Source organism: Heterodontus francisci, chromosome 17 (assembly GCF_036365525.1).
Source record: "Heterodontus francisci isolate sHetFra1 chromosome 17, sHetFra1.hap1, whole genome shotgun sequence".
NCBI classification, from domain to species: domain Eukaryota; kingdom Metazoa; phylum Chordata; class Chondrichthyes; order Heterodontiformes; family Heterodontidae; genus Heterodontus; species Heterodontus francisci.
The window spans coordinates 22,006,466-22,028,715 of record NC_090387.1 but is presented as its reverse complement, the minus strand read 5'-3'; the positions used below and the strand labels follow the sequence as shown (position 1 = coordinate 22,028,715).

General features: G+C 43.5%; 1 protein-coding gene across 3 annotated transcripts in view; it reads left to right on the top strand.

The window, feature by feature from the left end:
- The window catches only part of LOC137378753 (rifampicin phosphotransferase-like), a 200,945-nt gene that overhangs the window by 76,819 nt on the left and 101,876 nt on the right, over positions 1–22,250 (top strand). For all 3 annotated transcript variants that reach the window (XM_068049132.1, XM_068049133.1, XM_068049131.1), the window contains exons 9-15: positions 56–183; positions 933–1,089; positions 1,526–1,712; positions 7,974–8,080; positions 8,274–8,312; positions 11,900–12,095; positions 15,784–15,919. In XM_068049132.1, the coding sequence (XP_067905233.1) occupies positions 56–183; positions 933–1,089; positions 1,526–1,712; positions 7,974–8,080; positions 8,274–8,312; positions 11,900–12,095; positions 15,784–15,919 (950 nt within the window). The remainder of the gene's footprint in view (positions 1–55; positions 184–932; positions 1,090–1,525; positions 1,713–7,973; positions 8,081–8,273; positions 8,313–11,899; positions 12,096–15,783; positions 15,920–22,250) is intronic.

Genomic DNA, 22,250 nt, shown 5'->3' with positions numbered 1-22,250 from the left:
ATCAAAAGGAGCCTAAACCTGTTCAGTTCATAAATATCTAACAATGTTCTTCCAGTATGAATGTAGGCTATGTGATGTTTCCAAATGGGAGCAAGGCTGGGATTGATTGGTCAGATGCCTCTTTAGCGGACATTGCTGATGATGGGGTCATTGCTGACCTGTACAGAGTCAGTTTTACAGCAGGTGAGATGTGAGAATGTATCAACTGGTGAATTAACTTGTGCTTTTAAATAATGGGAGAATACAACTTTGAAAGAAGTAATTGAATTTTGAAGAAAACAATTAACATAATATCATTTTCCCTCTAAATAGCAATCTTTTAAGCATTTTTCAAATCATACTTCTTTATGATGTATTTTTATTGAATTACCTTTAACTTATTTCAAGCTTAATTTCAATTTTATAATTTGCTGTGATAAGATTCTCAACCCTTGGGTTTCTAGTCCCGTACCATAAGCGCTAGACTGCCATACCTATACACTTTGCAGCTATCACAGTTGTACTAGGTCAGTACTTCATTTGTACAGGTCCAAGGTTGCAAGTGAATTCCGTGAGAGGACTCTTCATGGATCAAGGCATTAAAATGCCAGACAGATGACTAAAGGTATTGCCTTATTGAGAAAAGAGGACACTAGAATGAACATGCATCATTTCATCACCCGTGAGGAGGTACACAGTGCAAACACTTTGTGAAGCAGTGCACACTTAGATCTGAATAGAATCTACATACAGCAGTATTGAACAGACACAGTAAACGTTTTTGTTAAACCATTGTTGCGTCAATTGTTGTCCAAAAGAAATATGAACTGCAAATTATGATTTATGTGGAATCAGTTTGTTATTACAATTTATAAACGTACGCATACTTTAGGGCATCATCAGATTTTAAAGTTTTTCTACTTATCTGTAACATTTTTCTTTTCCTGCTATAGATGGCCAATTGTTTCATCTACAAGTGTCAATTGATAAAAATGCTTCCCCGGTGATGTATGGGGGACTTGCTTGGGAAAGTAGAATCCATGAGTGTGTGGCCAACTATCGTTTGAATTTAACTGTTCGTGGCTGGGGTATAATTGAATTTCATTACAGGTAACTTATTTGTAAAAAGCTAATCAATATAGTTAGCAGATGGTTTTTAATTTATTTTTAATTTATGTAGACGTCACTGGCAAAGCCAGCGTTTATTGTCTATTCCTAATTGCCGTTGAGAAGGTGGTGGTGAGCTGCCTTCTTGAACAGCTGCAGTCCATGTGGGGTAGGTACATCCACAGTGCTGTTAGGAAGGGAGTTCCAGGATTTTGACCCAGCGACAGTGAAGGAATGGTGATATAGTTCCAAGTCAAGATGTTGAGTGACTTGAGAGAAACTTGCAGGAGTTCCCCTGAGTCTGTTGCCCTTGTCCTTCTTGGTGGTAGAGGTCGCATGTTTGGAAGCTGCTGTTGAAGGAGCCATGGCAAGTTGCTGCAGTGCATTTTGTAGATGGGACACACTGATAAGAAAATAATGTTTTTTTCCCTTTGGCTAGAAATGAAAGCGGCCGACAGGCTCCAAACTTCATACCAACGGTAAAGTTCCAGGAACCTGTGGTGCCAGCATGCTCCAAGTTGGTGTTGGCATTCTCTGAAGAGGCATGCCAGTGTTCTGCAGTGGTGGGCAGTAAAGGGGCTCAGCTGGCACAGTTAATGGAAATGCAGAAACGCTTCAGGAATCAGGTGGGTAAAAAAACAAAAATGTTGCGATGGAACTGAATATTGTAAGGAATTTTTATTGCGGGGGAAACGGTCATTGAGTGTAAATGCAATAACAATGTAAGCAGAATGAAAAAGTCAGCCACTGGGAGTTTGCCCCGTCCCCTCACCCAAATGAGGTTTCTGGTTAAATTTGTCCTTGAAGACTTTTAAGGATGAGTTCTGAATCAATTGTTCCAAAAATTGTGCAAGCTTTAATGGGATGTAACTGCACTGCAATTTTGAATGATCCATTTACGGGCAGGGATTTCCATCCTGTTCAACAAACATTCCAAAAAATTGCACCTTTTAAACACAACTTCTAGATTGATATTATAATTGGAAGTTCTGCAAAACATTAATTGATGCCAAGGATATGGTCATTAGTCAGTGACTGTGTTTTTGTTGCTGACATTTTGACTCAATTGGCTCCTGTTCAAATCAGGAGCTCACAGGCACACTGCCGATGGTTTTCTGCTCATCACTTTAAATAGATGGAAAATCCTGGGCCGTGTACCTGCATTTGCTCAATAATGCTGGGCCACCATCCATATGAACATACAAATTAGGAGCAGGTGTAGGCCACTTGACCCCTCGAGCCTGCTCCACCATTCAATAAGTTCATAGCTGAACTGATTACTCCACATTTCCACCTACTCCCGATAACCTTTCACCCCCATGCTTACCAAAAATCTATCTACCTCTGCCTTAAAAGGACTCTGCTTCCACTATCTTTTGAGGAAGAGAATTCCAAAAACTCACGACCCTGTGAGAGAAAAAATTTCTCCTCATCTCTGTCTTAAATGGACAACCCCTTATTTTTAAGCAGTGAATCCTAGTTCGAGATTCTCCCACAAGGGGAAACATCCTTTCCACATCCACCCTGTCAGGACCCCTCAGTATCTTATATGTTTCCATCAAGTCGCCTCTTACTCTTCTAAATTCCAGCGGATACAAGCCTCGCCTGTCCAATCTTTCCTCGAAAGGCAGCTCGCCCATTCCAGGTATTAGTCTAGTAAACCTTCTCTGTATTGCCTCCAACGCATTTACATCCTTCCTTAAGTAAGGAGACCAGTACTGTATACAAGGCCTCCCTGTTAAAGTTGTCTCTCAAATGTTCTCTTTTATCTAAGTAACAGGCAACTCATATTGAGAATGTAACAAATATGATTTTCTTGAGTGCTGTTCACTCTAGTCATTTGGCAAATGAATATAGATTGCTGCAATTCATTTTATTTTCTGACCTTCAAGAGACATACAATGTAGCTGAGAACTTAATCAGATATGTCCAATTTGGAATTAAACCAGCATTCAGAAATGAGAGGATAGAGTTCAAGTGCATTGCAGCTTAATTCTGTTATTCTGCCACTTAACTCCTGCACAGGGTTCCTTATACTTTTAATGCTAACACTACCTGGTTCATACACTACTAGGGAGAACTTTTTTGTCTTGTGAATTTGACTGCAAAAAGCCAGTTCTATTGTTGCACATAGTATTTTTGAAAAGATGGATTTTCAGCCATTTGCAGAGAAACCTTGAATATGCACCAGAATGGAGGGATTCACCTGGTGGATAATGAAAGTGGGTGGATAACTGAGAGGCTCCAAGTTGCACTACAGCTTTGAATCTTGAATGTGCTGCCTTTCCGCATGTACCTTCCACAGTCCTCTCCAGTAGATGACTTTTCTGCTGCTCTGCTCCTGTTGACAGCATTAGCTGATCTTCCAGCTTAATTTTCTTTTTTATTCATTCATGGGATGTGGGCATCGTGGGCAAGGCCAGTATTTATTTCCCTTTCCTAATTGCCCTTGAGAATATGGTGGTGAGCTGCCTTCTTGATCCTCTGCAGTCCTTGTGGTATAGTGCTGGTAGGGAGGGAGCTCCAGAATTTTGACCCAGTGACAGTGAAGGAATGGCGATATATTTCCAAGTCAGAACGGTGCGTGACTTGGTTCAGAACCTGCAGGTGGTGGTGTTGTATGCTTTGCTGTTCACTTGTTTTGGGACTCCAAATGTCAGATGGACTACACACCCAAGAAAGGCCCACAAAAAACATCCTAATGTCAACCATGGCCCGCACCCAGTTGTCTGAAATAGGCCCTAAAACCAGCATGCATTCTGCTCCAGCTCTTTCATTGGCAACCTCTGTAGCACAAATCTCGTGGTAGATATCATTGCCCCATCCCCATCCTTGCTGCATGGTAGGAGTGAGATAAGGGGCATTTATCACTGTAGATATCCTCACCTGCCCTTCCACCCTCTGATTCAGGAGATGGCTACATGATAGCAAAGAGTCATTTGCCTACTAATCTGAGCCCTAATTGAAATAGATCATGCCTTTGTATACTTTTCATTTCATTTCGGGTTTTTTTCATGCATTTTTTAAAAAAGGAAATCAAATAAATATCTGTTGGATAAGAATGCCAATAGGCACTATCTGTAGTTCTTTGGAAGCATAAAGATTTTAAGGGGGAAAACCCTGGCAGAATGGTACTTCCAACATATATCCATTCCTCTGCTTTGTAGTACACAAAATGCATCCCAAGACATTAAGCTATATTAAGTATATTTACTCACTGTATGGAATAAATGTCTGTTTTCTGTATGCCTACAGTATATTTATGTAGAATTTTGACCATTGTGCCTCATAAGTTCAGAGAAGGGAAAATTACATTTTTGTACATTTATGTGTATATTGCAGAGTAGATCCACGTGCTTTGAACTATACACCATGTTGTGCCTGCTAAATTTTGCTGCCTGATGCATTTTCGTCACCAGTAGGTGGGTGGTCTGACTGATAAAAATACAATGCCCTGATATTGGATCAACAGTTCCTTCATTGCCTTATTATAAATTAAAAAAGAAAGACTTGAATTTATATAGTGCCTTTTATGACCTCAGGACATCCCATAGAACTTTACAGCTAATCAAGTACTTTTGAACTATAATCAATATTGCAATACAGGAAATGCAGAGGTCCCACAAACAGCAATGTGATAACGACCACATAATCTATTCCTGTGATGTTGATTGAGGGATAAATATTAGCCAGGACACCAGGTATAACTCCCCTGATTTTCTTCAAAATAGGGTCACAGGATCTTTTGCTTCCACCTGAGAGAGCAGATGGGGCCTCAGTTTAACGTCTTGTCTGAAAGATCGCACCTCTGACAATGCAACTCCCTCAGTACTGCACTGTAGTGTCAGCTTAGATTTTGTGCTCAAAGGGGAATTTTATGCAGATTTTGTGGTGTGCGGGGTGTTGTAATTAGGCAGGAGGTGCTTTATCAGATTCTCGACGGCGGGATATTTTAGAGGAATTAAGTCGGTGGCGGGTTTGCAGCATTCCGGGGTTCCCCAAGTGCGGTGGTGGATTGCAGCTTTGCATTTATTTAAATAACATGAATACTCATTACCCTGCGCATAGTGAGCGAGTGATATTCCCATGCCGCCCGGTTCACAAATGTTTCGACGTGGCGTGCAACAGTCAGATTTGTGCAGAGTTGAGTCTCAGGACTTGCTGTTCTCTCTTTAACTCATCCGCTAAACTAATGCTAGCATTGCAATGGATGTTTGCCTCCAGGCTCGGCACTAGCAAGGATGAATCATCTCAGAGGATGGTGGTGATGGCATGGGCAGGGGCTACATGGAGGAGCAGGGTGGGTTAGTCGGGGAGGGAAGGGTGGGGTTGATTGGGTGCATTGAGGAGCAGGGCGGGGTGGAGTGGGGTGTCCATGTTGTTGAATGTTTGATGTTGATGGTGAAGATGCAGCTTGTCAGCTGCAGGGGTGGTGGGTGGATTAAGTTTTTTTTAATTCATTCATGGATGTGGGCATCGCTGGCCAGGCCAGCATTTATTGCCCATCCCTAATTGCCCTTGAGAAAGTGGTGGTGAGCATCCTTCTTGAACCGCTGCAGTCCATTTGGGGTAGGTACACCCACAGTGCTGTTAGGAAGGGAGTTCCAGGATTTTGACCCAGTGACAGTGAAGGAACGGCAATATAGTTCCAAGTCAGGATGATGTGTGACTTGGAGGGAAACTTGCAGGTGGTGGTGTTCCCATGCATCTGCTGCCCTTGTTCTTCTAGTTGGTAGAGGTCGTGGGTTTGGAAGGTGCTGTCTAAGGAGCCTTGGTGCATTGCTGCAGTGCATCTTGTAGATGGTACACACTGCTGCCATTGTGCGTCGGTGGTGGAGGGAGTGAATGTTTGTAGATGGTGTGCCAATCAAGCGGGCTGCTTTGTCCTGTACGGTGTCGAGCTTCTTGAGTGTTGTTGGAGCTGCACCCATCCAGGCAAGTGGAGAGTATTCCATCACACTCCTGACTTGTGCCTTGTAGATGGTGGACAGGCTTTGGGGAGTCAGGAGGTGAGTTACTCGCCTCAGGTTTCCTAGCCTCTGACCTGCTCTTGTAGCCGCGGTATTTATATGGCTACTGCAGTTCAGTTTCTGTTCAATGGTAGCCCCTGGGATGTTGATAGTGGGGGATTCAACGATGGTAATGCCGTTGAATGGCAAGGGGCGATGGTTAGATTCTCTCTTGTTGGAGATGGTCATTGCCTGGCACTTGTGTGGCACGAATGTTACTTGCCATTTATCAGCCCAAGCCTGGATGTTGTCCAGGTCTTGCTGCATTTCTACACGGACTGCTTCAGTATCTGAGGAGTCACGAATGGTACTGAACATTGTGCAATCATCAGTGAACAGCCCCACTTCTGACCTTATGATTAAAGGAAAGTCATTGTTGAAGTAGCTGAAGGTGGTTGGGCCTAGGACACTACCCTGAGGAACTCCTGCAGTGATGTCCTGGAGCTCAGATGATTGACCTCCAACAACCACAACCATCTTCCTTTGCTCTAGGTATGACGCCAGCCAGCGGAGGGTTTTTCGCCTGATTCCCATTGACCTCAGTTTTGCTAGGGCTCCTTGATGCCTTGATGTCAAGGGCAGTCACTCTCAGTAAGTCAGTACTGTGTGAAGATACTAGGCAAGGGTCTAAAGCGAGAGATGAGTACTGTCGACGTCGGGGTGCTGTGGGCAAACTGAGGGTATTGGCTGACACCTGACTCACTTTGGCTGTAGGTAAAATAAATAATGTGCAGTTGGTGGTGACTTTCACAAAATAAGGGAGGCAAAAACATCTTGACTTAAGTAAAAGCTTCAATTTCAGTTAGTATGAATATACCTACATGATAGGAAGGCTACTGATGCTTGAGGCTGCAAGCAGAGAATGCTTTATATCTTCAGTGTTCATGGTGCTTGGGGCAGTGACGATGGGTTCCACCAATGAGAGGCCACCCCCACCGGATGATCCCATGTGTTCCCCATGCCCATCGCTGCATGGCTAATTTAAATACAAAATCGTGTGGGAAACAAGATTTGTGGCGGGAGCAGAGGTTACGACAACTTCCAGTCCCGCTGTTGAGCACGCCGCGGCACTCATAAGATTCCACCCCAAGTCTCTGCAGCAGGCCTTGAACCCACAACCTTGTTACTCAGAGGCTAGAGGGCTACCTACTAGAGTTGAGCAACAACTCTAAATGTTAACATTTTATAAAAATAAGATGGAATAATATGGTCTAGTTCTTATACTAATTAATCAATTCTGAAATAATGCATGAGAAAAAAATATGATTCATATGTTGGTAAAGTTATAAACTGGTGATATTGGTAACCCTTTGTTCTTGAAGATGACTGTTAAAGAGAAGCAGTCTTGAACTTCCTTTGTGGAGAAACCCGCAGGGGATATATCTAAGTAAACACATCTTGTGCTGAGCCATTCCACCCTTTCCTCCCTCAGTTAATGCCCTATTTAAGGCAAGACAGCTGGTGATCTTTAGCATGCAATAGAAAATCTCTAGGCACTATTCATTTGTGGTACTGGAGACTGCTATAATTGGGCACTTGGGATTGCTACTCCCATCACTCTAATTTAGAATCGCCTATATGTGATAGGCATTTGTGGATCTCTCCCGAACATGACTGCTATTTGGCCTCTGCCTTTTGATCTGTCTCACATGGCTAGATGTAACTGGAAGACAGGCAGTATAATTATTCAAGTCATGGTGGCTCTCCTGCTTCCTCAAGGTACTTCGGCTGGAGTCAAGAAAGAAAAGAGCAACTATTCTTGCATTTTTGAGCCAACAGTTGCAATCATTCAGTATGAACAATGCTGTAATTGAATTAAAGTGATAAATAATACCAGCTCAGCATGGATAAATTGATATCCTTTTTTTTGTCTGTCAGTTTTCTGTACCTACAGGCTTCTGTGTCACTATTGCAGCCCTGGAACACCAGATGAAAATGAACAGCAGTCTCTGGCAAGCTGTGGTAGAGCTGAACCAAGTGGCCTGGTATTGTCATTTTCTTACTTTAGGCTAGACAACCTGATTAGCATGCTACAATTTCCATTTTGTTAGATCTGTGCAATTTCAGTTGCACTTAAGAATTGACACGGCACTGAATTGAAGTTCAAGCAACATGTTAGAAATCTGTCAACTGTATAACTTTCTCATTTTTAATTATGGTCTTTCTGTATTTCTACAGCACATATAAAAATGGAAGTCTTCACGAACTGTGCAAAAGGTAAAATCAATCAAAAATCCTTTTCCTCTGACAGCATTTATCATGTACCAGAACATTTCCTGTGATATTGCTTTGGTGAGTTGGAGATTTTGTAAGAACAGGGCTGTTATCCCAAATAGTATTAGAAGTAACACTAATTTAGCAGCATTGGGAAAAGTGCTGAAACGTGACAGCACTGGGAAGGAGGTCAAGGTTTGAATAATACTGTGAGAGTCTCAGGATAAGTTATAGGCTACAGAAATTTGAGGAGGCCATGAGGTATATAGATGAGAATTTCAAAGCATCCGTTGGACTGGGAGGCAATGTAGGTCAGTAAATACATGCATGATGGGTGAACGGGAACTTGTGAGGGTAAGGACTCGGGCAGCACAGCTTTAGATAAGCTGAAGTTTAATGAGGGTGAAGGATGCAATGCCAGCCAGAAGTGCATTGGAATAATCGAGTCTAGATGTGAGAAAGGCGCAGATAAGGGTTTGAACAACTCATGGGCTGAAGCATGGATGGAAGTGGGCAATGTTACAGAGGTGGAAGTAGGTGGTTTTTGTGATGGAGAGGATGTTGAGTTGCAAGCTCCACTCAGGGTCAAACAGGAAATGGAGATTTCATATAATCTGATTCAATCCGAGGCAGTGGCTGGTGAAGGGGATGGAATCCTTACATTCTATTCTTATTTTTGCATTTCCACTATGAATTCCCATGTGCACAGTTATAATGCAAATGCCTTTGTAAACTTTTCAGGCTGCAATTACACCAACCTGAAAGAGGGAATAGAAAGCTGTATACTATTTAAATAGAGAGATATTGCAGAACTTGGTAGTGCAGAAGAATTTGGGTGTCCTGGTACATGAATCACAGAATGTTAGTTTGCAGGTGCAGCAAGTGATTAGGAAGGCAAATGGAATGTTGCTGCTTATTACAAGGGGAATCGAGTATATAAGTAGAGAAGTTTTACTGCAGCTGTACAGGACCTTGGTGAGACCACATCTGGAGTACTGTGTACAGTTTTGGTCTCCTTATTTAAGAAAGGGTATGATTGCATTAGAAGCAGTTCAGAGAAGGTTCACTTGACTAATTCCGGGGAAAAGGGCTTATCTTATGAAGAAAGATTGAACTGGTTAAGCCTATACTCATTGGAGTTTAGAAGAATGAGAAGTGACCTTATTGAAACATGTAAGATCCTGACAGGACTTGAGAGGGTGGATACCAGGAGGATGTTTCCTCTTGTGGGGGAGACTAGAACTAGGGAACACAGCTTAAGAATAAGCGGTCTCCCTTTTAAGGAAGTGATGAGGAAAATTTTTCTCAAAGAGTTGTTAGTCTGTGGAATTCTCTTCCTCAGAAAGCAGTGGCGGCTGGGTCATTGAATTTGTTTGAGGCTGAGTTAAATGGATTTTTGATAGACAAGAGAATCAAGGATTGTGGGGTGCAGACAGGAAAGTGGAGTTAAGACAACAATCAGATCACTCATGATCTTATTGAATGGTATATCAGGCTTGAAGGGCCAAATGGCCTACTCCTGCACCTAAGTCCTATGTTCTCATATTCCTAGGTGACACTGCAGTGCCCCTACTGGCTGAAGGGTGTAATTACAGCATGACAAGTTTACATCGGCAGTTTCCATGATAAGTAAAGGCATTTGTCTTGACAATAGAAAATGTTGACAGAAAGTAAAGGTACATACAAGATTTTTAATATATTACCAGCTGATCACCCATGATGTTACCCAAAGTGATAAAGACCAAGTGTGTTCCTCAGGTGAAGTCGGGTTAAAGGTTGGGAGATATTTGGCTCAGTCCACTTCCAAAGTCCTATGTTCTGCCCTTATTTTAATAAATTTCCATTATAAATTTCTATGTAAACTAGTCCCAATGCAATGACACCCTTCTGCCATGATGGCTTTGACGACACAATCAAACGGTTTACCTTTAGTAATCCCTTTCGAATGACCTGAGTATTTTCATTTATTCTTTCATGGGATGTGAGTGTCACTGGCAAGGCCAGTATTTGTTGCTCTTGGGAAGCCATCTTCTTGAACCGCTGCAATTTGTGTGGTGAAGGTATGATCAGTGCTGTTAGGTGGGGAGTTCCAGGATTTTAACCCAGTGACAGTGAAGTAATGACAATATATTTAAAAGTCATGATGATGTGTGACTTGGAGGTCACACATCATCATGTGCCTTCTATCCTTGTACTTCTAAGTGGTAGAGGTCATGGATTTGGGACTTGTTGTTGAAGGAGCCTTGGCAAGTTGCTGCAGTGCATAGAAGATGGTACACACTGCAGCCATGATACACTAGTAGTGGAGGGAGTGAATGTCTAAAGTAGAAAATGGGGTGCAAATCAAGCAGAATGCTTTGTCCTGGATGGCATTGAGCTTCTTGAGTGTTTTTCGAGCATACAGACAAGTGATAAGTATTCCATTACACTCCTGTCTTGTGCCTTGTAGGTAGTGGAAGGGCTTTGGGGAGTCAGGAGGTGAGTCACTCACCACAGAAATACCACCTTCTCAAGGGCAATAAATTCTGGCCTTGCTAAGACATACCTGGGCAATTTTCCACTTTGTCGGGCAGATGCCAGTGTTGTACTTATACTGGAACAGTATGGCTAGAGGCATGGCTATTTCTGGAGCACAAGTCTTCAGCACTACAGCTGGGATGTTGCTGGGGCCCATAGCACTTGGTGTATCCAGTATACTTAGCTGTTTCTTAATATCTTGTGGAGTGCATTGAATTGACTGAAGACTGGCATCTGTGATGCTGGGCACCTCAGGAGGAGGCCAAAATGGATCATCCACCCAGCGCTTCTGGCTGTAGATGGATATGATCACTTCAACCTTTACTTTTGCACTCACCTGTTGGGTTCCGCCATCGTTGAAAATGGTGTTATTCATCGAGCCTCCTCTCCCGTTAGTTCTATAGCTGTCCACAATCATTCATGATTGGGTGTGACAGACTCTAGAGATTTTATGTAATCCATTGGTTATGGGATCACTTATCTCTGTCTATACCATGCTGCTTCTGCTGTTTAGTATGGATGTAGTCCTGTCTTGTAGCTTCACCAGGTTGACACCTCATTTTCAGGTACACCTCATGCTGCTCCTGTTATGCTCTCCTATAGTCTTCACTGAATCAGGTCCCCTGGCTTGATGGTAATGGTAGAGTGAAAGATACAATGGGCCATGCAATTGCAAATTGTGTTGGAGTACAATTCTGCTGCTGCTGATGCCACAGCACTCCATGGTTGCCCAGTTTTGAGCTGCTAGATCTGTTAGGAATCTATCCCATTTAGTATGCTGGTAGCACCACACACCACGGTGGAGGGTGTAAAGACAGGACTTCAGCTCCACAAGGACAGTGTGGCGATCACTTCTACCAATACTGTCATGGACAGATGCATTGGTGAGGACAAGGTACCAAAAGGAAATACAGAAAGAAAAATAAACTTCCAAAGTTTTGCATGGGAAAATGATTAACACAGAGGCTTCTTAAGTAAAAAAAAATCTATCTCCCTTTCTTTTAAATGTCTGAGCAAAACATTATAAATTGTTGTGGAATTTGGCACATGAACTGCCTTTTAATGTTTCCCAGATGTGTTGAATTGTTCAGTAGCACCAAACTGGCTCCAGAGATAGAAAGTGCCATTCATGATCAGCTTGCAGAGCTGAGGCTGCTGGGAGCAGAGGAACGATTGACCGTCAGGTCCAGCGCAGTCGGGGAGGACACAGAGGACACGTCTGCTGCTGGGCAGCTCAGCACAGAATTAGGATTGAAAGGCTTTGAACAGGTAAAAAGAAAAGCAAAATGACTGGTGAATCAATAACAATGTCATGTAATAGCAAGGATGAAATAGAAAGTAAGGGCTGTATTTTATGAAAAGGAATGTAGTCCCACCGCTGGGACTGAAATGTGCAGGCTCAATGGGCCACATAGTTTACTCCTGCTCCTATCTCTTGTGAAAGCGGGTACCGCATGGGCGGTAAATGGGACCTGGGGAGGGGGGTGGTGGTCGGTGGCCAATTAAAAAGCTGTTACTGGGGCTGAGGGCCAGCAGCTTTATTTTTATTCATTCATGGGATGTGGGCATCGCTGGCGAGGCCAGCATTTATTGGCCATCCCTAATTGCCCTTGAGAAGGTGGTGGTGAGCTGCCTTCTTGAACCGCTGCAGTCCATGTGGGGTAGGTACACCCACAGTGCTGTTAGGAAGATAGTTCCAGGATTTTGACCCAGCGACAGTGAAGGAACGGCGATATAGTTCCAAGTCAGGATGGTGTGTGACTTGGAGGGAAACTTACAGGTGGTGGTGTTCCCATATATTTGCTGCCCTTGTCCTTCTAGTTGGTAGAGGTCGCGGGTTTGGAAGGTGCTGTCTGAGGAGCCTTGGTGCATTGCTGCAGTGCATCTTGTAGATGGTACACACTGCTGCCACTGTGCGTCGGTGGTGGAGGGAGTGAATGTTTGTAGATGGGGTGCCAATCAAATGGGCTGCTTTGTCCTGGATGGTGTTGAGCTTCTTGAGTGTTGTTGGAGCTGCACCCATCCAGGCAAGTGGAGAGTATTCCATCACACTCCTGACTTGTGCCTTGTAGATGGTGGACTGGCTTTGGGGAGTCAGGAGGTGAGTTACTCGCCTCAGGATTCCTAGCCTCTGACCTGCTCTTGTAGCTGCGGTATTTATATGGCTACTCCAGTTCAGTTTCTGGTCAATGGTAGCTGCTAGGATGTTGATAGTGGGGGATTCAGCGATGGTAATGCCATTGAATGTCAAGGGGAGATGGTTAGATTCTCTCTTGTTGGAGATGGTCATTGCCTGGCACTTGTGTGGCGCGAATGTTACTTGGCAGCACCACCGCTAGAGGTGGCCACTACGGAGGCAGCAGGGGGAAAAAGAGGCACCCTCGAAGGGCAGACAAGATTCTTAATGTGCTGGGTCCAGGTAGGCAGGTCCCAGTGATCGGAGGGGTGAGCCTACAACAATGGAGCCGTGGAGGTGGCCAATGCCGCCGGGGGCCTCCTAAATGGGCCATGGAGCAGCCATAAAGGAAGGCCACCCCTCACCTAGGAATCCGCTGTGAGGCTGCCTTGATGTACCTGGCAGTCTCCCACATGGCAGGGTCCCATCCTGATACTAGTAAGATGCTGCGGGGGCGGTAAGTGGCCTCAGTAGCCAATTAATTGCATTAATTGGCTGCCCACCTCTGGTTAGCAGGCTGACACGCTGCCGCTGTTCCCACTGTTGACACCATCCCTTGTAGGCAGGAAGATGTAGGGCTTCCCTCTCAACTTCTTCCGCCACCGTTTTATGAGCCCTTTTGCCTCCCAGCCCGTCTCCAGAGGGCTGGTAAAATTCAGTCCAAGGTGGAAAATTCTGTAATCTACCTATAATTCAGAGTTGACTCTGAAAATTTTTTTTAATTAGCTAATAATTTGAGTTGACCAAAATAAATAATGCAGCAAAGTGGGTATTTCACTGTTTAAAATGATTGTAATATTAGATCATTTGAATTAAAGCAACTTTGAACTTACGATTAGACTTTACATGGATAAAACCTGTTCTCCATAGTAATTGCTCTTAATTCTCTGACTAGATGAGGCTTCCTTAATTAGGAACATAGGAACAGAAGTAGGCCATTCAGCCCCTTGAGCCTGTTCTGCCATTCAGTTCGATCATGTATTCTATCTCCATCTAACTGCCCAGGTTCTGTAACTTTGCCAAACAAAAATCTACTAATATAAAAGCAAAATACTGCGGATGCTGGAAATCTGAAATAAAAACAAGAAATCGGAACTCCGAAGAAGGGTCACTGACCCGAAACGTTAACTCTGCTTCTCTTTCCACAGATGTTGCCAGACCTGCTGAGTGATTCCAGCATTTCTTGTTTTTATTTCAAAAATCTACTAATCTCAGTTTTGAAATTGTCAATTGACTGGCCTCAACAGCTTTTTGAGGGTGAGAGTTCCCGATTTCTGCTACTCTTTGTGAGAAGAAGTGCTTCCTGGCATCAACCCTGGATGGCCTACCTCTAATTTTAAGGTTATGCCCCGTTCTCTCTATCTACCTTCAATTACAATATTATCAAATATATTGCTATCACTTGTTCTGTGTTTTTAGCAATATAAATTATTTATACATCAGATGACTTTTACAGTCTCAAGCATATGTGTCATTGACCATCAGCATCTCCATAACTAATCCATCATAGATTGACTGGCAAGTGTAATTCAAATAATACAGTCTTAACATGCTAATTTTGTCTCCCCAGAAGCGACAAAACACTGCAGTGCAGGCTCCATATTGAATGCTGAATATGAACTAAGGATCTAAACAGAACTGTGATCTTTTCAGGTTAATTTGAGGGAAAATAATTTAGACCAACTTGGAGATGGGTGCCTTTTGGAATAAAACAGTGGTGGATATGCTAGTTGGTATTGCTGATTTTTTTCATCCATTATGGCTAGCAAAGATTACTACCGATTTGCTTTTTCTGATTTGATCCCCGATCTTCCTAATGTAATGAACATATGCCATCTAAGACTCAGTTCTGTAACTTAGGTCACATTTCTCAGTGAAATTGGTTCGCCTTATTCAAAGGTGCACACTGAATGCATGCCCAAGCAGCAGAATGTGTTAACCACAATCTCTAGTACAAATGAAACAGTTTTACAGCAATTTCAACTAGATTGAAGACCATGGTAAGCATTTCTGCAAACACAGTATGAACATTGGTCCCTCATGGGCTAGCTCTGAAGGATGTGTGTTCATGTCCCATTACAGACTTGAGGACCCAGTCTAGGCTAGCACTCCGGTGCAGTATTGGTGTGCTGAATTGCCAGAGATGCAGTCATTCAGCTGGGACATTAAACTGGGTTTCTGTTCATCTGTTCAGGTGAATGTTCGAGATCATGGGCAATATTTTCAGAAAAGTAGAGGAATTTCCAGTGTCCTGCCCAACCTTCCTTCCTCAACTATTATCACCAAAACTAGTTTAAACATCTCATTTGCTGTTCATGAGACGTTACTAGATTCAATTTGTGGAACCTTGCTAAATTGGGCACAGTGTTTGCCAGTGTAACAGTGGCTGCACTTCAAAATAATGGTCATCGACCTGAAATATTAACTCTGTTTCTCTCGCCTCTGATGCTGCCTGACCTGCTGAGTATTACCAGAATTGATTTCAGATTTCCAGCATCTGCAGTATTTTGATTCTGTTTCAAAGTAAACGATTGTCTGTCAGGAAGTGTAAAGTGCAATATAAACAAAGTTCTTTCTATCCGTAGGATTTTAAAACACTTTTCACCTGTTCTTTCCTGTTTTAATTGTTACGCACAGCATGAGACTTTGGCTCTTCACTTAGATTTCTCAATTTAAAAAGATGTAAACCGCTGCCTAGCTTTGTACCTTGTAATGCAAAACAATGACAAGATAGCATGTACCAATTTTTTATGTTTTATGCAATTAGTTTTTATTTCCCAGGTGTGTAATGCTGTGCAGAAATGTTGGGCCTCTCTCTACTCATTCCAAGCAGTGCAATATCGCAACCAAAGGGGGCAACCAGTGCCATCAAGCATGGGTGTGGTCGTCCAGCAGATGGTATCAGCCCAGGCAGCAGGTAAAGTTTGCCATTTCTATTCAGGAAATTAAACTTCACACTTCATTCACACAAGGACTAAAACTGTCTTATATTGTAGCTTGCATTCTTTAGATGCTATACAGCTAGGAAGAAAAAACCCTGCATTTATATAACACCTTTTATGACCACAGTGCATCCCAAACTACAGCCGCAGAAGCACTTTTGAAATGCACCCACTGTTATAATGTTGGGAAACAAGATTGCACAAACAGCAATAAGATAAATGATCAGATAATGCTTTTTTTCAAAACTTGATGTTGCTTCAGGGATAATAGTTGGGCAGGGCACTTGCTAAGCTTTATTATTCTTTTTCAAATAATACCAAATGCTTTTTAATGCACACACGAGAGTAGACAGGACTTCAACATCAAATCCAAAGGATGGCACCTGTGACAATACAGCACCAGACTTGCGAAGCCTCCCGTATTATCTGGGAAGTCTTCAGGATTTAAAGATTAATTTCCTGGACACTTCGATGAGCAATCCAAGAAAAGATTTAAAGGGGCCTTTTCTTCTCATTGCCAGACTCAACAAACAGCAGGGTTGCAAGACACGCAGAATGCATGCACTCTGTCTAAAGCCAGACAATGGATTGAGTGGTTTCTGGAGTGCAGAGGATAGTGAATACTGCAGCTACCACGATTGACAGATCATGCAATCAGTGAGAGGAATGTGGGGGAAGGGCACTTGGCGGTAGGAGGTCTTGTGATGAAACCTCCCAGATGTCCATACACCAGTCTCCCCTTACAGCACCGCCCCCCACTTTTGGTCCTTGGCCAGCGCCTGGCCCAAGGTAACCAAAACCCTAGAATCCTCTGCCCGTCGAATAATCCGGGGATCCTACTGGTTTAGATGAGCTTTCGATCCTTCCCTAGCATTCTCTTATGACCTCACCTGTATCCTAGTGATCAGGCTTAGTCTGGGATTGATACTTTGTATTATGCTACATAAATTACAGCAATTTTAGTCAAGCCTGCAGTACTCCCAGGGTACACCACTTCAGTCCCCCCTTTTGGCCCTTGGCTACTAGCTTGATGGCCCACTAATGCTAAGTACGCCTTGCTCCATCACTGTTGGCCAGACGGGTGGTTCCTTCTGCGATCATGGTTGCCAGACATATCAGCAGTACTGCGGTTTTCATGGTCCTGTAAAGAGGGAACATAGTGGACGCTGGTCATCACCGGTTAGTCCTTACTATTCTTTGCATTTCCATACTCCTTGATCTGTGTCCAGCATTTCTACCGGCCTTTCCCTTCCACAACCACATGTACAAGTGTTGCTGGTCATCGGTACCTTGTAAGGTCTTTGCCAGCGAGATGCTAAGCCTGGTTTTGCAAGTAGGACCCTAACAATCTCTTGATCCCCTACTCTGGCAACTTTTCCCTGTCCTTTAGAATAACTTCCAAGGTCTGATGCTCCCTACTTAACCACATTTTAATTGCGTCTTCTTTAATTTGCTGCAAAAGTTTGAAAGGCTAAAACTGGGTTTCTGCCAGACTTTTACAAGGCTCCTGGCTTATCTTTATATTTGCAAAACAAACTGGAGCTTTATCCCCAGTTTGTGCCAGTATGTCTTAATTTGAAAATCACACTGAAAATCACAAATTCAAGCACACAAACATCATTCACCCAAATAAAATAAATAAATCCACACACACCCACAGACAGAAAAGAGTAGCACGTGCATTTAAAGGAAGGGAAACAGAAATAAACCAATTACGTTAACGATCCCAATTCTCCTTTCTTCAAATGTCTTGTAACAACTATAATTAGAAACTAAAGGAAAAAGATAAACTCTCACAAAGTAGACAAACTCCAAGAGGTTATGCAGCAGCCTTTCACAGTCAGTCTTTGACGAGTATTCTGAGCGAGCTGATATGTGTCCCCCTTTTTGAGGGCCATAGCCCTAGCTACCCAAGTCTTCATTTCGTTCCAGGTGCCTCGAGCCATTCTCCCTTCCTATGGTAGGGCTGAGTAAATTCCTGAGTTTAGTGTGAACAGCAACAACTTATTCTCTTCAGTCTCATCTAACCCGTGGAGTCCTGCCTTTTGATCAATCTAGAAAATGACCACATAGCTCTTGCCCTTGTATCAGTTTTCCTATCCCTGAGGCTAGCTTCTCCAGTTTCTTGGAAATGAGTAGGACTACAAATTCCTTTTCTAACACTCCCAAATCCTATTGACCTGTGGTGGGGTCTATATCTCTTCTGGTGTATCGGTTTCATTCTACCCTGGCTACTTGTTGGATACCCTGTCATTTGGCCATCCTCATCCGGCCCTATCCACCTTAAACCTTCGCCTTTCCTATCATCATCTGTCTCCCTGTCATCTATCCTGGGTTCAGAGCCCTCTCCCTCAGTTGGTCGCAAAGCACAAATGCTGTCTCTCTCTTTTGTTGTAACTTACCTTTTAAAAGACTGATTATTCTGTGACATAATGCATGGTGTATCCTGGTCTCGCACTCTGACTACAAAACACCCGGTAGGCAGCCTTAACATCATTTTGCTCCTGCTCAGCTTTGCTACGCCTCTGCTTCAACAATCTCTCGTCCACCTCCCCCTTTCCCTTTCCCTTGATATATCTGCACAATATGCCCTCAGAAACTCCACTTTCCCAGCCCACCGAAATGTCTCTTCTATGGGCTGAATTTTAGGAGTGCACCACAATTTGCGGCGACGCACTCTATTGGCGGCGTGTATCCCGCATGGATGCGCCGTCCCTGACCCCCCACAATATTATGCACGGGGGGCTCATTTAAATAGAGGGGCAGAGCAGCTGTCCCCGATGACATAGAGGTGCCATTTTTAAAGGGCTTTAAGCCCTTCAGCAAAATTTTAATATTTAAAGTTGTACCATTGTTAAATTTTATTAAATAAATCATTTTGTGATGGAGGGCCCTCCTAACCCCCCAATAGTCATTTCATTGCCCAAATTGGCTTTTTCAAATACCCAAATACTCAACCTTCAATCTTTTGCCCTTCAACCCCTTCCCACCATCCCCACATCCAATCAAAATTGTTTTCCCCGCTCCATCCCTCTCACCCTGAAAATTTTATTCCTCCCCCTCCCCAGCAGGTTCTCGCCTCGGAACTCTGTGCGGAGTACCGAAGGCGCACGAAGGCCGAAACAGGTCATAAAATGGGTGTGGAATGGCTGCCGCCTGCAGGTAAGTTAATTTAAATTTCATTAGGGTTCATTTTAATATGGAGGTGAAGGGCCTGCTGCCTAGAGGCGGGAGGGCTGCACCGCGGTCCCCCCACCACCAGTAATATGCAGCAGGCCCTTCTTGATGTCACGGTCGAGGCAGGTGTTTCCCCGCAGAATTTTACTGGCCCCGCACTGCAATCCGCAACGTCGAGGGGCCGGTAAAATTCAGCCCTATACGTCTGGGTCGTTACTCCCCTCGTTCTGTAATTGACTCTTTGTCCTCGCAATGACGGCACACTTAATTTCCTTATCTTTCCTTAATTTACTCAATTCTAACTCCGACTGTCTGCACTTTTCCTCCTGCTGCTGTCACTTAGCCTGTTAAGCCAGCAGCCAGACTGCTTCCATTTGTCTGTTTTTACATGTGGGCCCCTTCATCTACTGTTCTGTCTCACCGACAGGGTCATCCGAAATCCGTACAACCCACCCTATAAATTTCACAACCACCAAACAAAGCCAGTTAGAAAGCAATGCTTTCTAATAACTTAAACACTCATCTTTATCGTAGCTTCTTCCAGCTTCTTCGTTTAACTCACATCAATTTCATGCAACTTCACTCAGAAACACTTCACACACATTCACAGTTACCATTCAACAACTTCCAAACACACAAAGAGACCAAACACTAACATAGACTTACACATACACACAAGTTTTCCTTCTTTTGTCCTTTCAATAGCATTCTAGACTACTGTGGTACTTCCAATGTAATTTCTCCCAATCATTTTCTGAAACTTGTTTCTATCTCTGGACTTGTTTCTGGACTTGCTGTTAATTTGTTTCTGCTTTTGGACTCACCGGCAGAGTCCCATATAAGAATTGATTATGGTCATAATTCCCTTATCCTTCTGATCCTTCTTTTGGCCCTTTCACCATGTTCTTTGTGGTTCTGCGGGGGTCATTAGATTTCCACCCACCTTTTTTCACAGTTTACTGATCAACCCCAATCTAGACCTTCTGCACTATTGGTCATTCTGTCAGAGTATGGTCTGCCCAGCGGTATTGACCTATGGGATACCCTTTAAATCCCCTGCACAGTTTGACCTCTTGTGAATGTCTGCTTTGTGGTCTCTCTCAGCATAGTTGAGTCTCCAGGCATAGGTTCTTTGATACCCACTTAAAGTACCAGTCCTGCGACTATGAGGTAGACCTTTCCTAACTATGGGTGGTAAAATAAAAGGTTCTTGCTCCTTGATTGGTCTCCTCACTGTTGCGGTCCCGATGTGGTGTCTCTTGCCGACTACGCCATGTGTAAAGGGTGACGGCTTGCCCTGGTACCCAAAAACACCTCAAGAGTCAGATGTCTTGTACAAACGAGCGATCTTTATTACGAGCAGGCAAGGAGAAGTCCTACTCTCACGAATAATCGTAGCAGTTCTACTAGTACAATGTTTGAGCAATCATTTTATACAGTTACAAGAGAATTACTTGACAAGCTGCTTCTTTAATTACATCATCTTCCCACCTTACTGTCTTCCCTGATCCAATTTTTTCTTAATCATATTATCATGTGATTCCCTGTCCCTTCCCCCTGACCTTATCTACCTCTTGATTATATTATTCATGTGATACTCTGTGTCTCACAGACAAGCTTTTCTCAAGTTTCAGGGGCCTACGTTTTACGCCAATCTCCCCTTACACAGACAAAGTCGAAGATGTAAGGCACATGCCTACCCCATAAGACAAGGAAGATTTACAAAGATGTCTTGGATTTTTCAACTTCTTGGCACCATAGATTCCAAATTTTTCTGACAAAAACATCACTGAGAGCTCTTAAAGAAAGACGCACCATTTGAATGGCAGGAGGACCATCAGCGTATGTTTGAGAGTCTCAAACAAGCATTGTGAGCAGAAACCTGTACCCTGCAGTACTATGATCCAAGGAAGAAGACGGTCCTTGCAGTCGATGCTTAACAGAAAGGTCTAGGAGCGTGCATTCTTCAGGATGGCAAACCAATTGCATTCGGATTCAAATGTTTATCTCAGGACCATCCAATTACTCAAACATAGAGCGTGAAACACTTGCTCTGGTGTTTGGGATCACGAGGTTCCACACCTGCCTGTTTGGTAAGCAGTTCACTGTGGAAACCGACCACAAACCACTGGAGATGATCTGGCACAAACCATTGACAAGCACACCACCTTGGCACAGCGACTCTTAGTGAAAGTACAGGGGTACGACTTCGACGTCTGCTACAAACCAGGTGCCAAAATGGTCACCTCGGATATTCTGAGCAGATTGTCAAACCCAAGCAAGAATGAAGAAGTTCCACTGGATCTACAAGTAGACAGCATGGACTTCGAGGTGGAAGATGTGCTCAAAATCAATTTCTTGCATTTTGGTCAGCACAAGTGTGACCAACTGCAATCAGAAACAAACTGAAGGCACTGTGGAGAGTCATCATAGAAGGTTGGCCTGATATGGTAAAAGAGGTGCCAGAAACCCTCAGATGCTTTTGGCTTTATAGAGATAAACTCGATATCTCGAGAGGTGTCACCTTCAAAGGAAAACAAGTGATTGTGCCCAAAGCTCTCTGACAGGATATCTTGTCACAACTTCACCTCGGTCATACGGGTATAGAGTGAACGAGATACTGCTTATTGGCCAGGGATCAACGGTGACATTGAAAAGTTAATGAGGATGTGTGAAGCATGCCAGAGCCACCAGCCACAACAACGTAAAGAACCTCGACACTAGGGTTGTCCAACCTTTTCGCGTGGCGGGGTGGGGGGGGGGTGGGGGGGGGTGGTGGGGGCCACATTACAATTTTTGTCTTACATGGGAAGCTGATGAGACAATTTCGGAAAGATAAAGGTATTAAAAAGTTATCTTATTATTAACCAAAACAATAAATGTGCATTTATGTGAAGAAGTTTTAAATGAGAAGATTGATTTACTTTCTCATCACGATGTTGGACACTGATTTAGTGTGATACCTGGCAGATTTTGCTTGCACAAGTAGTTAATGTCTGCCCACGTACTTCTTGTAGCGATGTGGCGTATTCCGGATAGATATCCATCTGTCAGGATCTCTCTCTCGCTCTCACACTCTCTCTCTCTCTCTCTCCTCCTCCCTCTCTCTCTCTCTCCCTGTTTCCCCCA